The sequence below is a fragment of the Hyla sarda genome, chromosome 4 (assembly GCF_029499605.1).
Source record: "Hyla sarda isolate aHylSar1 chromosome 4, aHylSar1.hap1, whole genome shotgun sequence".
Classification (NCBI taxonomy): Eukaryota; Metazoa; Chordata; class Amphibia; order Anura; family Hylidae; genus Hyla; species Hyla sarda.
Genome location: NC_079192.1, coordinates 137068444 through 137084974, shown reverse-complemented (window position 1 = coordinate 137084974; position 16531 = coordinate 137068444). Strand labels below are relative to the sequence as shown.

At 43.1% G+C, this 16531-nt stretch overlaps 1 protein-coding gene across 8 annotated transcripts in view; it reads left to right on the top strand.

Annotated features, from left to right (window-relative positions):
• Positions 1-16531, top strand: part of GALK2 (galactokinase 2) — a 626364-nt gene that overhangs the window by 120750 nt on the left and 489083 nt on the right. For all 8 annotated transcript variants that reach the window (XM_056572234.1, XM_056572231.1, XM_056572232.1 and 5 more), the window contains one exon: positions 9292-9415. In XM_056572234.1, coding sequence (XP_056428209.1) covers positions 9292-9415 — 124 coding nt within the window. The remainder of the gene's footprint in view (positions 1-9291; positions 9416-16531) is intronic.

The window sequence follows — 16531 nt, the reverse complement described above, 5'->3', positions numbered from 1 at the left end:
ACATTGGCGGTGGCAGCGGGCGGTGATTGTCGGCAGAAGAGGACGGCGATGCGGCTCCCTTGATCCTAGGGAAGCTGGTGAGTTGCCTAGCAACATCTGGAGGGCTGCAGTTTGAGTGGTCTATACCACTATACAGTGGTCTCTAAACTGTAGCCCTCCGGATGTTGCAAAACTACAACTCCCAGAATGCCCAGACAGCGGTTTGCTGTGTGGGCATGCTGGGATTTGCAGTTTTGCAACAGCTGGAGGGCTACAGTTTGGAGATCACTGTGCAGTGGTCTCAAAACTGCAAATCCCAGAATGCCCAAACAGCAAACGGCTGTGTCGGCATGCTGGGAGTTGTAGTTGCGTACGTCGCATAACTATATCTCCCAGCATGCCCGTTGGCAGTCAGTACATGCTGGGAGTTGTAGTTTTGCAACAGCTGGAGGCACACTGGTTGGAAAATACTGAGTTAGGTAACAGAACCTAACTGAAGGTTTTCCAACCAGTGTATCTCCAGCTGTTGCAAAAGTACAACTCCCAGCATGCACGGTCTGTCAGTACTTGTGTGGAGTTGTAGTTCTGAAACAGCTGGAGGTTTGCCGACTCCTCCTCCCATGTTAATGTACAGGGTACATTCACACGGGCGGGTTTACAGTAAGTTCCCTGCTTGAAGTTTGAGCTGCGGCAAATTTTTCGCCGCAGCGCAAACTCCTAGCGGGAAACTCAGTGTAAACCCGCCAGTGCAAATGTACACTAAAAACACAACAATACACTACACTACACACAATAAAGGGTAAAACACTACATATACACATCCTTATACTGTCCCCCCCAATAAAAATGAAAAACGTATTGTACGGCAGTTTTTCCAAAACGGAGCTTCCAACTGTTGAGAAACAACAACTCCCAGCATTTCCGGACAGCCACTGACTGTCCAGGCATGCTGGGAGTTTAGAAACAGCTGGAGGGACCCTGTTTGGGAATCACTGCTGTAGAATACCCCTATGTCCACCCCTATGCAATCCCTAATTTAGTCCTTATATGCGCATGGCGCTCTCACTTTGTAGCCCTGTCTTATTTCAAGGAAACAGTTTAGGGCCACATATGGGGTATTTCCGTACTCGGGAGAAATTGCACTACAAATTTTGTGGGGCTTTTTCTCCTTTTACCCCTTATGAAAAGGAAAAGTTTGGGTCTACACCAGCCTGTTAGTGTATAAAATTAAAAAAAATTACGTTAACATGCTGGCGCTGCCCCATACTTTTTATTTTCACATGAGTTAAAAGGATAAAAAGACCCCCAAAATTTGTAACGCAATTTCTCTTGAGTACGGAAATACTCCATGTGTGGGCGTAAAATGCTCTGCGGGAACACAACAAGGCTCAGGAGTGAGAGCGCAGTATGTACATTTGAGGCCCAAATTGGTGATTTGCACAGGGGTGGCTGATTTTCAGCGGTACTGACAAAAACGCAAAAAAATAAATACTCGGATGTGACCCCATTTTGGAAACTACACCACTCACGGAACGTAACAAGGGGTATAGTGAGCCTTAACACCCCACAGGTGTTTGATGAATTTTCATTGAGGTTGGATGGGAAAATGAAAAAAAATTTCACTAAAATGCTGGTGTTACAATACATTTCATTTTCACAAGGGAAAATAGGAAAAAAGCCCCCCAAAATTTGTAACCCCATTTCTTCTGAGTAAGAACATACCCCATATGTGGATGTAAAGTGCACACTACAATGCTCAGAAGAGAAGGAGCGCCATTGGGCTTTTGCTTTTGCTTACAAAGCCGCCATAGTGCCAGAACAATGGACCCCCCACATGTGACCCCATTTTGGAAACTACACCCCTCATTTAATGTAGTAAGGGGTACAGTGAGCATTTACACCCCACTGGTGTCTCACAGTTTTTTGGAAAAGTGGGGGACACAGACCTTGGGTATATGCTGTTGTTGCTAGGAGACTTGACACTATGGAAACCAAAAAGTCTGCTCTTCCCAGCAGTATATACCTGCCTACAGAACCAGAGGTAATCCGTTTTAACTTAATGTCTGCAGAAGATGGACACTGGTCTGGGGTTTTCCCCAGACCTGGTCTAACTTTTTTTTATTTTTCTAGATTAGGGACGTTTAGTTTCTTATTTCCTTTTATTTTCCTGTTTTCAGGTGGGGTCTCAGGAACATAGCGTTTCACTGTTTCCCCATTTGCGATTGAGGGGGCACAGACATCATGGATGTACTGTCAACCCCCTCTCGCCAACGGCCAGCACTGGGGTTGTGCCCCTTGGGTTCGGGTCCCCCACTTTTCCCTACTCGTCTCGCTTTTCAAGCCCGGCATGATGCAGGTGACTAAAAGCTGGCTGAAGACTTCATTAGGTAAGTTCTTCTGACTAAGGTGAGTATATTCCCCCCCCCCTTTTTCTTAGGTACTGGACTCTCAACAGCTGGAGACACCCTTTTTTCTAAAAGGGTTTATGGGACTGGCCAGGGGGGGTTCTTCCCTCCCTTTTTACTCTATGGAGGAAAGTTTTTATTGGGGTTTGAGCACTGGCATTTATATATTGCGGGCATGTGTGTGTTTGGTGCACAGCATGTATGAGGCGGCTGTTCCCTGCAGCCGCGGCGTATCTGTTCGGCGGGCGGGCGCTTCCTCAGCGCGGCCGCATAGAAGTTTCTACTTTCGTTTTCGGCAGTGTTCTGCAGACGGCGTTCGCCCGCTCCGTTCCCCCGAGACGCATATGCGTTCACAAGGTGCGCTCGGGGCCGGGAGCAGGCGCCATCATTATCTGAGTTATTATTTCTTTCAGGAAGGCGCGAATCCCCTCCAATCAGCGCTGTGTGTGTGCAGGGGGTTTGCAGAGCCAATCAAAAGCCCTTCTCCCCATCAACATGCCGAGACTAGGGCAATTCTATCTTTGCTTGCTACTTCGGGAAATTCCCTTCTGTGCGGAACTCAAGTTTCTCAGCCGGTCCTCAGCCATCCAAAGCAAGTGGTCCCTACATCCGGAGGTGTTTGCAGTGACCTGCAACCTCTAGGGCGCTCCAGGCGTGGACCTCTACTCGTCCCGGCCACAACTGCAGCGTTCCTCTCTCTTCGTCGGGCTTTGCCCTACCTTATCTGTTTCTTAGTCGGGCCTGGCCCTACCTTATCTGTTTCCTCCCCTTCCTCACATTCCAAAGTCCTGAGGAAACTCACAGCAGAGGGCATTCCCGCCATTCTCGTGGCCCAGACTGGCTCCGGCGAGCGTGGTACGTCGTCGCGGTCAGGCTCCTAACGACGTACCGCTGTACCTTCCCGCTCGCCCAGACCTCCTTTCTCAGGTCCCCTGCGCCACCCCTATTTACCGTCTCAGCTTTTGACGGCGTGGAGGTTGAGACCGCGGTTTCTCTTCCCAAGTCGTTCGAACCATTCTTAGGGCTCGCAAGCCTTCCTCTGCGAAGATTTACCACCATACCTGGTGGTCTTATTTTCATTGGTGTGAATCTCAGCCTTTTTTCTCTGGTTGTGGTTTTCCTTCCCTGACCCCTTTTCCCTTTCCAGTCAGGGTTGGCCCAAGGGTTTGCTCTCAGCTCCCTTTAGGGTCGAAATTCGGCCCATTTCATTCCTTTTCAACGTCCTCTGGCGTTCAATTCTCATGTCCAGACCTGCCTCAGGGAGTGGCACACACTGCCCCTCCTTCTTGGTCTCCTTCTCCCCCTTGGGACTTAAACTTGGTCTTAGGTGCCCTGCAAGGCGCTCCTTTTGAACCTCTCAGGGACATTCCTCTTCGCCTCCTTCCCTGGAAGGTGGCGTTCCTTATTACTCTTACCTCTGTTAGGTGCGTGTCAAAGCTGGCAGTTTTCTCCTGCCATTCTTCCTTCCTGGTTGTATACCAGGACAAGTTGTTTTCCGTCCAGGACAGTCTTTTTTACCTGAGATGGTTTCGACTTTTTCATCTCAATGAGGACATCGTCCTGCCGTATTTTTGTCCGGCCCCTTCTCATCCCAGGGAGTTTGCTCCACAAACTGGTTGTGGAGAGGGCTGTTCGGACTTATCTCTCAGTCACTTCCTTTCGGCAGTGTGACTCCTTTTTTTTGTTTTTCCGGAAGGTCGTCGTACAGGATGACCTGCTTCTACGGCCACCATTTTTTGGTTGATCCGGTCTGCTTACCGCTGCAAGGGGAAGATTCCCCCTTCGGGGTTTTGGCTCACTCCGCCCGTTTTTCGGGGCATTCTAGGCCTTTTCACTTTGTGGCTTCGGCCTTGCGGTTCTGTAAAGCGACAATGTGGCCGTCTTTGCTCTCGTTCACAAGGTTCTACCAGATTCATACTTTTGCATCAGCTGATGCTTCTCTGGGCCGTATGGGTTGCAGGCGGCGGTGGTCCGGCCGTTCACCTGACTGATTCCTTACCCACCCAAGGGACGGCTTTGGTACGTCCCAAGGTCTGTGTCCCCCAATGGAGCCGATAGAGACAAGGAGATTTTTGTTCTTACCGTAAAATCCTTTTCTCGGAGGATCCATTGGGGGACACAGCTCCCGCCCTTTCTTTGGTGTTCCTGTGTTTGGTTACCTGTCCGAGGGTGTGTTCAGTTATTTTTTGTTCTGGTTGCCTCGGACTGGTCTTGGTTCTCTGCCTCTCGGTCATCTCCTACTGCTTGGTGACTAAACTGATTACCTCAGGCTCTGTAGGCGGGTATATCCTGCTGGGAGGAGCCGACTTTTTGGTTTCCATAGTGTCAAGTCTCCTAGCAAAAACAGCATATACCCAAGGTCTGTGTCCCCCAATGGATCCGCCGAGAAAAGGATTGCACGGTAAGAACAAATATCCTTTTTAATTTGCACAGCCCACTGTTCCAAAGATCTGTCAAATGCCAGTGAGATGTAAATACTCACTGCACCCCTTATTAAATTCTGTTAGGGGTGTAGTTTACAAAATGAAGTCACATGTGGGGGGGTCCACTGTTCTGGCACCATGGGGGGCTTTGTAAACGTACATGGCCCCTGACTTCCATTCCAAACAAATTATCTTTCCAAAAGCTCAATGGCGCTCCTCCTCTTCTGAGCATTGTAGTTTGCCCGCAGAGCACTTGATGTCCACATATGGGGTATTTCCATACTCAGAAGAAATGGGGTTACAAATTTTGGGGGTCATTTTCTCCTATTACCCCTTGTAAAAATGTAAAATTTGGGGAAAAAACAGCATTTTCGTGAAATTTTCATTTACACATCCAACTTTAACAAAAAGTTGTCAAACACCTGTGAGGTGTTAAGGCTCACTGTACCCCTTGTTACGTTCCTTGAGGGGTGTAGTTTCAATAGTATGCCATGTGGTTTTTTTTTGCTGTTCTAGCACCATAGGGGCTTCCTAAATGCGACATTCCCCCCAAAAACCATTTCAGCAAAATTTGCTTTCCTAAAGCCAAATGTGACGCCTTCTGTTCTGAGCATTGTAGTGCGCCAGCAGAGCACTTGACGTCTACACATGGGGTATTTCCATACTAGGAAGAGATGGGTTTACAAATTTTGGGGGTCATTTTCTCCTATTATTCCTTGTGAAATTGTAAAATTTTAGAGAAAAACTAGCTTTGCAGTAAAAAAAAAAAAATTATCATTTACACATACAACTTTAACGAAAAGTCGTCAAACACCTGTTAGGTGTTAAGGCTCACTGTACCCCTTGTTACGTTCCTTGAGGGGTGTAGTTTCCAAAATATTATGCCATGTGTTTTTTTTTCTTTTTCTGTTCTGGCACCATAGGGGCTTCTAAAATGGGACATGCCCCAAAAACCATTTCAGAAAAACTCACTCTCCAAAATCCCACTGTCGCTCCTTCTCTTCTGAGCCCTCTAGTGCACCCACAGAGCACTTGACATAGGTAAGGTATTTCCTTACTCTAGAGAAATTGGGTTACAAATTTTAGGAAGATTTCTCTCCTTTTACCCCTTGTAAAAATTCAAAAACTGGGTCTACAAGAACACGCCAGTGTAAAAAATGAAGATTTTGAATTTTTTCCTTCAATTTGCTGCTATTCCTGTAAAATACCTAAAGGGTTAACAAACCTTTTGAATGTCATTTTGAATTCTTTGAGGGGTGTGTTTTTATAATGGGGTCATTTATGGGGTATTTCTAATAAGAAGACTCTTCAAATCCACTTCAGAACTGAACTGGTCCCTGAAAAATGTCGATTTAGAAAAAATTTTTGCTATACTTTTAAGCCCTCTTGATGTCTTCCAAAAGTAAAAACATGTCAACTTTATGATGCCAACATAAATTAGACATATTGTATATGTGAATCAATATATATCATTTATTTGGAATATTAATTTTCCTTATAAGCAGAGAGCTTCAAAGTAAAAAAAAAAATGCAAAATTTAAAAACATTTTCAGCAAATTTTGTAATTTTTCACTAAGAAATTATGCAAGTATCGACAAAATTTTACCACTAACATAAAGTTGAATATGTCACGAAAAAACAATCTCTGAATCAGAATGTAAGGTAAAAGCATCCCAGAGTTATTAATGCCTAAACTGACAGTGGTCAGATGTGCAAAAAATGGCCGGGTCCTACATTGAAAATTGCTGGGTCCTTAAGGGGTTAACACCCCACAGGTGTTTGACGACTTTTCTTTAAAGTTGGATGTGTAAATGAAAAAATAAGTTTTCTCTAAAATGCTGTTCCAATTGGTAATAGAAGAAATGGGGTTACACCTTTTGGGGGGCATTTACTCCCTTTGTAAAAATGTGTGAGCCGGAATACAACTCAACAGCTACAGAGGCAAAAGAAGAAGGACAGTCTGGTAGGTATAAGTTGCTATAGTAAGTATAGCTACAACATAATATAAAAGGGACCCCATTACAAAAAGCCCAATATAACAACCAAATAAAGTGGGGAGAAGGAGTAAACACAATGACCAACAGTGCAAAAGTGCTATGTAAATATAAGGTGTCTCAGTAACTCAAGATATGGAGCCATACAGAAAAACAACCTGTCCAGCACAAGTACCAGTGTATGAATATAAGTATAATTATCAAGTGGACCAAATAACTGTGTGTGCCAGACCTCTATCACCCAACGTTTCACCACTTATGGCTTCTTCCAGGGCGTAATCTAGGTGGGTTGGTGGCTGCATTATATATATGAAGTAAGCCAATCAAAAGCTTAAGACAAGTCATGGGGTCAAACAAAATATAATTAGCTGGCCAAGGCACCTGTGATAACTCATGATCCGTACCTGAGTAGGAGGAGCGGGTACCGTCACATGCTGTGGTGTGGGGAACAGCGCAGCCGCACTATGCAAACAAAACGCTGTGCATAGTATGCGCATGCGTATCGTTAATAGGACGTCCCTCTGACAGTGAAAAACACAATCAGGGCGTCAGAACTATGTTCGACGTCAGGGTCATATGTACTCCGCTCAAGTCTTCATGACTTCGTGAGCTCTGCGTCACTTCCGGTTGCCGTCAGGGGTCAAATGACCTAGACGTCGCACGTAGTTCTGACGCCCTGATGGTGTTTTTCACTCTCGGAGGGACGTCCTATAAACCATACGAATGCGCATACTATGCTCAGCATTGCATTTGCATAGTGCAGCTGTGCTGTTCACCACACCACCGCATGTGACAGTACCCGTTCCTCCTACTCGGGTACGGATCATGAGTTATCATAGGCGCCTGCTAATTATACCTTGTTTGACCCCATGAATTGTCTTAAGCTTTTGATTGGCTTACTTCATATATATAATTCAGCCACCCACCCACCTAGATTACGCCCCGGAAGAAGCCTTACGTGGTTAAATGTTGGGTGATAGAGGTCTGGCACACACAGTTATTTGGTCCACTTGGTAATTATACTTCTATTCATACACTGGTACTTGTGCTGGGCAGGTTGTTTTTCTGTATGGCTCCATATCTTGAGTTACTGGGACACCTTATATTTACATAGCACTTTTGCACTGTGGGTAATTTTTTACTCCTTCTCCCCACTTTATTTGGTTGTTATATTGGGCTTTTTGTTGTGGTGTCCCTTTTACATTATGTTGTACCTATACTTACTATAGCAACCAGACTGTCCTTCTTTTGCCTCCTTGGCTGCTGAGTTGTATTCTGGCTCACATACATATATATACATTTTTAAAGTTATTTTAAATGTATGTTTTCTTTGCATTCATGTTAATAAAAATGTTGGATATTTTTTTGAAAATTGATCTGCATACACTGTTCTTTCCTGTTTATACTCTTGTAAAAATGGTAAATTTGGGGGAAAAATGCATTTTAGTGAGAAATTTTTTTTTTTCATTTAATTTACACGTCCGACTTGGGAGGTGTTATGGCTCACTGTACCCCTTGTTACGTGTCATGAGGGGTGTAGTTTCCACATATTATGCCATGTGTTTTTTTTTTTTCCTGTTCTGGCACCATAGGGGCTTCCTAAATGTGACATGCCCCCCAAAAACCATTTCAGCAAAATTCACTCTCCAAAATCCCATTGTCGCTTCTGAGCCCTCTAGTGTACTTTACGTTCACATATGAGATATTTCCTTACTCAAGAGAAATTGGGTTACACATTTTGATGCAGGGGCTTTTCTCCTTTTTACCTCTTGTAAAAATTCCAAAACTGGGTCTATAAGAACATGTTAGTGTAAAAAATTTAGACTTTGAAGCCCTTTGATGTCTTCAAAAAGTAAAAACATGTAAACTTTATGATGCAACCATAAAGTAGACATATTATATATGTGAATCAATATATAATTTATTTGGGATGTCTATTTTCCTTACACTGTGGAAAAAGATATGTTTTTTTTTGAGTGCGCTACTGTATCTCGGCGGGAGTCAAATGAAACAGAGATATGAGCCAGCACTTACGCAGGACTACCTTTTATTGAAAAAAGAAGTCATAAAGTAAAACAGGACAAGGCGTTTCTCAGGTCCACAAATACAATCTTGTGTAGTCCTGGCCGAGATTCCTTTGACTCCCGCCGAGAAACCGTATCGCTCTCAAAACCCCTCCCATCTTTTTGTACTCTCCACATTGCCTTCGTTGTCTGTCTCCCTCGGGAACACGGAAAAAAGGGGTGAGAGCAGCAGACTGTTGTTATCTTATCCCTGACCACATGAATGAGGCACTACTGAATTTTTTGTACATTAACTCAAGGTCAGTGCGTCAGTAGAATATATCACAATAAAACTATTTTGGAATCAAATTCATAAGTAAAACCAGTGGTTAGATGTGCAAAAAATGCTCTGGTCCTTAAGGTGAAAATGGGCTTGGTCCTTAAGGGGTTAATGTTGGCAAATCTAGACTTCTTATTTGTGTTACAGGGGAGCACATTGACTACTGTGGATATGCAGTTCTTCCAATGGCTGTTGAGCAAGATATTCTAGCAGCTGTTCAACCTTTTGACTCTCATATTCTGCACCTATGCAATACAAATCCAACTTATTTGTAAGTATTTTTCCTGCCATTATTACGTTTTTGAAACTTGAAATTCTCTATAATCTAAATTTTAACCTTCTTAACAACCTATCTGCAAAACATGTATAACAATTTTATATTCCATTATTTATATGATTTCTGGGAGCTATTGTGCCAACTTTTCTGACAGGTTCAAATTTAAAAGAAACATATTTTGTCACATGGTCCTAACCATCAGTTATATTAAAAATAAAAAAGCAAAATGAGCATTCATATTTTGTTTTTCCTGCAGACATTATTTTTATCTGAAAATTGCTTTGTTGAAATAAGATGTGGATCATAGTTTACAAATAATGTCCAATATGTCACTTTTTTCTAAACCACAATATTCTTATCCATGTTTTTTTTTCTTCTTTACTTGCAAGTAAACAAGAGGGATAGTTCACCCTACTTATATGTTTGGATTAATACTCTGTGCCCTTGTTTGCCATTATATGTGTTTTGTGAAATAGGGAGTAATTGAAAATGATTAGAACATCTATGTAGATCAACTTTTGACATGTTGTCTAGACCAAAGTTTTGAGTGAATTCCTGAGATCTACTGTGAGCGCAAGTTACAGTGGGGTGAATTGTGTGGCAGCGTGCACCTCACTTTGCAGCTGTCTCTCAAACTCAACTGTTTCACAGTCAATTCAGACCGGTGATCTGCAGCGACTCCGGGTCATATGGGTCTCCGGTGACCCGAAAATAAGGGGGGTCGGGGCTGCCCCCCCCCCCCCCCCGATAGAAATGAAAAACGTATCGTCCGGCAGTGTTTCCAAAACAGAGCCTCCAACTTTTGCAGAACCACAACTGCCAGCATTTCCGGACAGCCGCTGACTGTCCAGGCATGCTGGGAGTTTAGCAACAGCTGGAGGCACCCTGTTTGGGAATCACTGGCATAGAATCCCCTATGTCCACCCCTATGCAATCTCTTATTTAGTCCACAAATGTGCATGGCGCTCTCTCACTTCGGAGCCCTGTCTTATTTCAAGAAAACAGTTTAGGGCCACATATGGGGTATTTCCGTACTCTGGAGTAATTGCGTTGCAAATTTTGGGGGGCTTTTTTTTTCCTTTTACCTCTTATGAAAAGGAAAAGTTGGGGTCTACACCAGCCTGTTAGTGTACAAAAAAAATTAAAAATGTTACATTATCATTCTGGTGTTGCCCCATACTTTTTATTTTCACAAGAATAAAATGGAAAAGAAGACTGCCAAAATTTGTAACACAATTTCTCCTGAGCATGGAAATACCCCATATGTGGGCCTAAAATGCTCTGCGGGCGCACAACAAGGCTCAGGAGTGAGAGCGCACTATGTACATTTGAGGCTTAAATTGGTCATTTGCACAGGGGTGGCTGATTTTTGAGCAGTTCTGACATAAAAATAAATACCCACATGTGACCCATTTTTGGAAATTACACCCCTCATGGAACGTAACAAGGGGTATAGTGTGCCTTAACACCCCACAGGTGTTTGACGAATTTTTGTTAAACTTGGATGGGAAAATGAGAAAAAAAATGTTTTTTACTAAAATGCTAGTGTTACCCTAAATTTTTCATTTTTACAAGGGAAAATAAGAAAAAAGCCCCACACAAATTGTAAGAAAATACCCCGTATGTGGATGTAAAGTGCTCTGCGGGCGAACTACAATGCTCAAAAGAGAGGGAACGCCATTGGGCTTTTGGCGAGAAACTTGCCACGTGTGTTTACAAAGCCCCCATAGTGCCAGAACAATGGACACCCCCCCCCCCCCCAGCATGTGACCCCATTTTGGAAACTACACCCTTCACGGAATGTAATAAAGGGTACAGTGAGTATTTAAGCCCCACAGATGTCTGACAGATTTTTGGAACAGTGGTCTGTGAAAATGAAAAATGCAATTTTTCATTTGCTCAGTCCACTGTTCCAAAGATCTGTCAAACGCCAGTGGGGTGTGAATGCTCACGGAGAAAAGTAGATACCAAAAACGCCCAGAGTGGGGAGGAGTTTATATACAACAAATCACCAAATCCCAGTCACCAAAAGGTGACTGGGTATAAAACCCCAAACAAAATATTCCCCTTCTTATTTTAGTGCAAATATTAAAACATTGCTTTTATTCAATATAATTAAAAGGTCCAAAAAGGTGTAGTAAAAACACCAGCACAGTGGAGTAACGGTAAATATATTAACGTCTGCAGTACGTTTTGTAAGGGGACCAAGGCTGAAGTTAAAATCACAGAACTATGTCTCCATTACATGTTTCTAGGTACCAACCATGTCTTCAGGGGCTATGAGACATATGACCATGTACAGAGAAAGGAGGCTCTTTTTATAACATTCTGGGATCCTCCCCTTGATTAATCAACCAATCCTATTCGGTCTTAGATGGATGTGAGCCAATATCGCCAATGGGAGCTTACCTTATAACCGAGTCACTATGTCAGACAATTGTATCCGGACCAGGATTATGATCAGCGCAAGGCGCGGTATATCTGTGCACTTCCTGTTAAAGATCATGTGATATTTATGTAGTTCCACGCATGCGCACACACTCATATGCCGCGCCGTCATATCTTCTATGGTGCAGACCTCTCGCGCATGCGCGTCAACTTAGAAATGATCCAGACCAGACCATAACAATGCACTTATCACGGCATTTAGAAGAGGTTAAGCTACATGCTCAACCATTAATGAAGATGCCGCATAGTAAATAAATCAAGGTCTCAGCATCACCAATATCACATTGTTTGTTTCTTATTTATTAGATGGTAACTTAATATTGGTAATATGTCTAATATTTTAACCCCCATTAGTTAAATAAAAGGCAAGTATTAAAGACATAGTAAATCTGGTTTGTAGTTTCCATTAATTCTTTTTATAGAGAAATTAGGCATCACATTTAATTGTTTTAGACAGTCAGATTGTATTTATACTGACCAAGGGGGGGAAAAACTCAGTTGAATATATGGTTGTGTTCACAACTGAGAACCCCATGAATGATGATAGGAATAATTAGCATTTTTACGCACAACAGCAACCTGTGCTCCACATTATATGCTGTTTCATACCTCAATATATATTTTTAAATTACATATACAATTATTCTTATCTCCCGAAAAAAAGGAATTACATTTTTATTTTTATATACAAGCATCCAATGTGTGCACACGGGCAATCAGACCACTTATTATTATCACATTTCATTAGCTTTAGAAATAAAGAAAATTGTTGGATCAATAACAACACCGGATAGAAATAAAAAAACAACCTAAATGAAGGCTCCAAAAGAGAATCCTTCATTTAAACCATAGGGACTTCTGGTACATAATTTATATATCCATTTGGACTCTTCTTGTAATAAAAGTCTGTCCAGATTACCCTTACGTTGGCCAAGACTTTTTTGGCATACACCCCAAAGTTCGATGTCAAACATGTTGGTACTCTGTATCATCCTCATATGTCTTGCAAGTGGTGTATCACTTTTAGTTTGAATAGTACTCAGATGTTTCTAGATTCTCCTTTTGAAGTGTCTGTAAGGTGGAGCGTGACAGCTGCCTCGTCTGACCACTTGATTGGTTCTATAGTAGAGGAGGTAGAGAGGGACAGCAGAGACCTATCTATCAGAAACATGTCTATGCTAGTAGGAGTTATGTACTGTAGAAAGGAAGGTGTAGCAATGGTATGTAGTGTGGTGGACCCTCCAGATATCATTCATATCTTCCTCAAAGAAAAGAGAAGCTAGAGTTGAAGAAGGATAGCGGGAAGTGGAAGTAGAGTCTAGGGTGGAATCTGCGATGGTGTTAAAGTCCCCACAAATGAGTAAAGATCCCCAAGGGGAGCGGCGGGCCACCCTCAACACCTTTTTCAAATATCTAATTTTTTTCGGGGGGTTCACCGTACATTTTATGGTAAAATGAGAGGTTTCATTACAAAGTACAATTGGTCACGCAAAAAACAAGCCCTTATATGGGTCTGTAGATGGAAATATAAAAGAGTTATGGATTTTAGAAGGCCAGGAGGAAAAACAAAAACGCTAAAATTAAATTGGCCTGGTCCTTAAGGTGAAAATGGGCTTGGTCATTGTCACGTACCGGAAAAGAGTGAGTAGACTAAAAGAACACAAAACCCAGCAGAATATCTACTCTAATCTTCTACCTCTAAGCTGCCACCATGGTACGTTCACTCTTGGCTCCCCTGAGCACGCTCTGTTCCCTTATGAGCCAGTGAGCCAGCTTAAACACACACTGTGTGTAGGTCCCCGTGTCTTCCCTGCACACGTGACCTCGGCTGTGACAGTAAAGGGGTACGCTGTTTCCACACTCACTTTCACTCACACTTATCACAATAGGCCCTAAAAATTAGTTACAAACACCCCAAAACCAGTCTACACGCCCACACACAAATACGCTGCCACCATCTATCAGTAGGCCGATAGAACGCCTCCAATCATGCACAGATTCTCACACTATGCACTCTGACACCAAAACTATGGTAACGGCATGAGCCACACATACACTTATACATCTATATAAGGCTATAGGGCTATAGTTTCGTTAGAGAATACAAGGCTACGCATTAAAGTTATGGCTTTAATGTACATAAAAGGTACAGTACTTAGTTACAAAAATGGTTAAAGAAATAGACATACAAAATGTGCAAAACAGTTATATAAAATAAAAGGGGATAAAAATCAGAAAAGTTCCATACTTAACGTTGTGGAGTAAAGTCCTAATCCGTCCTGGGGCCAAGGAATAAAATAAAGGCACAAGTCCATTCAGAATGGGCCCCAAACGTGTAACAACTAGATGGGATGGGCCCACCACTTTTATGGGTGCAGCAGGGGAGTTCTCCAGCTTCTTCTTAGATCAGCCCACATCATCCCGCCTCCCAACCTCCTCTCAAACACAGATTGAAAAACATATTTCTAAAACTGGGACATATTTCACTATAGGTAACATGTAAACCGTTTGTTTACCAACTGGCAGGATATGCGCGATTAACCCAATCAGCAAACAAGCTGTCTTGAGGCTCCTCACAGCTAGGTGTCAAGGGATATGTAACGTAACCACCAACAGAATACAAAACAGTACAGGGGGTATACAGACAAAGGAAAATAATCAGAGGATATATCCATTTCAAACAGGGTCCCAGACAGCCAGGAGCCAGATATTATCCACCATATTTTCCTAAAAATGATATCCTCATATATATTCACTACAGTCATTAAGGGGTTAAAGATCTCGCCTCTCTCCACAGTTGTGACCATTTATATGGGGTGTTGAGCCCATTCACATTTAATCTCAATATAGATATGACTATCTTGGAAAGTAAGAAATGTCTGCAAATACATATAGCATGCTTAGTAACATGGGGGGACAGGACACACCTCCCAGCCAGCATGTGCCTGTCCTATTATCATAGTATTTGCTCCGTAAACCTTGAATAGTGACATTGTGATGAACATAAACCAAACTAAATAACATAAACAACCACATGACAGTGACATTAACACACATGGATGGCTGTAGCCAGACACCATCCATCACTGAGTTGGGGTAGAGTCCACTCTAAGGCTAAGGGGAACAGGCAACACACCAGTGCCCGTCAACCAGAGCTGTAAGAAGAAATGTCACTGTTTAATTCAAACCACTTCCCAATCTTTGGGAGCTCGGTCCGCTCTGAAAGCTTTGAGAGAGTCATCTAGATCCGCTAGTGCAATGTTCCTGGTGGTCAGAAGACATTCTCCCTCTGGTAAGGACCTTATAACATGAATTTTTCCATCCTTCTTGACCAGGAGACGGGTGGGGAAACTCCAACGATACGGTACTTTAGCCGACCTGAGAGCAGAGACGAACGGAGTGAGAGCCCGCCTTGCTTGGAGTGTCACAGCTGACAGATCTGCATATAAGGAAACTCGATGATATGGTGCAGGCAGTCCATTTTTGCATCTGGCAAGTTCCAGAAGTTGTTCATTAATGTGGTAGAAGTGCACCCGAGCCAAGATGTCTCTTGGGACTGTGTCGTCCAGGTGTTTCGGTCTTGGAACTCGATGAGCCCTGTCCACAACCAACTCTTGAGGTGTGCAAGTGGGCAGTACCGTTTTTTTTATTTTTTTTTATATATTTTTATTAAACAATTTCTGAAAATAACAATAAAGAAAACATGAAACAATTAAGCAACATAGTAGTGTGGACACTTCGCAGAGCGACAAGAAACAGTCATAGTTCCCCATCAAAGTCCGTGAGATAAAGACGTGCACGTACTCATCTCGAGCCCCATCCCACCCATAAGCCACAGAGTCCCATACATGTGCACCAGCCAACAAAGAAAGGTAAGGTAAAGAGTCCACAATTTCTCCAGTTATGACACTCAGTAGCAAGTGACCCAGAAACCCTCAAAAGCAAAGAGCTGCAGTGACGGGCTCGTTCGGGAGGCGCAGCGCACCCAGGGTATCATGTAGGGATGCCATGTTATACTACTCCGTCAAGCAGAATGGCCTGAAAAGATCCCTAATCTCAGATTTTGAGTAGTGGTTGACTATAAAAGATTTCCATTTAGCAAAGAATTTCTTAGTGCCTGTAGTCTTATGGCGTTCTGTGTCTAGTCTGTCTATCCCACAATATAGTTTTAGCTGAGAGACCAGAAAGGAAATATCAGGGGGTGTACGAGATATCCAGGAGTGAAACAGGCATCTAAGCGCTATATGTAAAACAATGTGAATGATTGACGGAACCCTGGGTGGGACCGAGCCCCCCGGCTCCGCCTCAGGAGGTCTTAGCTGGTGGAATAGGACAGCCTGAGGTGTCAGAGGAACAACTATATCCCAGTGTGTCCGTATATGATCAAGTACAGAGATCCAATAAGTATTAGTCATCGGGCACGTCCAGACTCCATGCTACATGTTTGATAGAGGTTGAGAGCAATTTGGGCAAGCCGTGATTCTGTCAGGGAAGTGTGGGGTGGGTAAGATATTGAAACCATATAGAGCCTTGTGTGCTAATTTAAAGTAGGTCTCACGTCAGCGTTCATTAATTATGCAGTTACGTACAGTGAGCCAGCCCTGGAGAATGCATTGTGAAATGTTCTCGTCTGGTATCCACGTTCGCCATGCATCGAAAAGA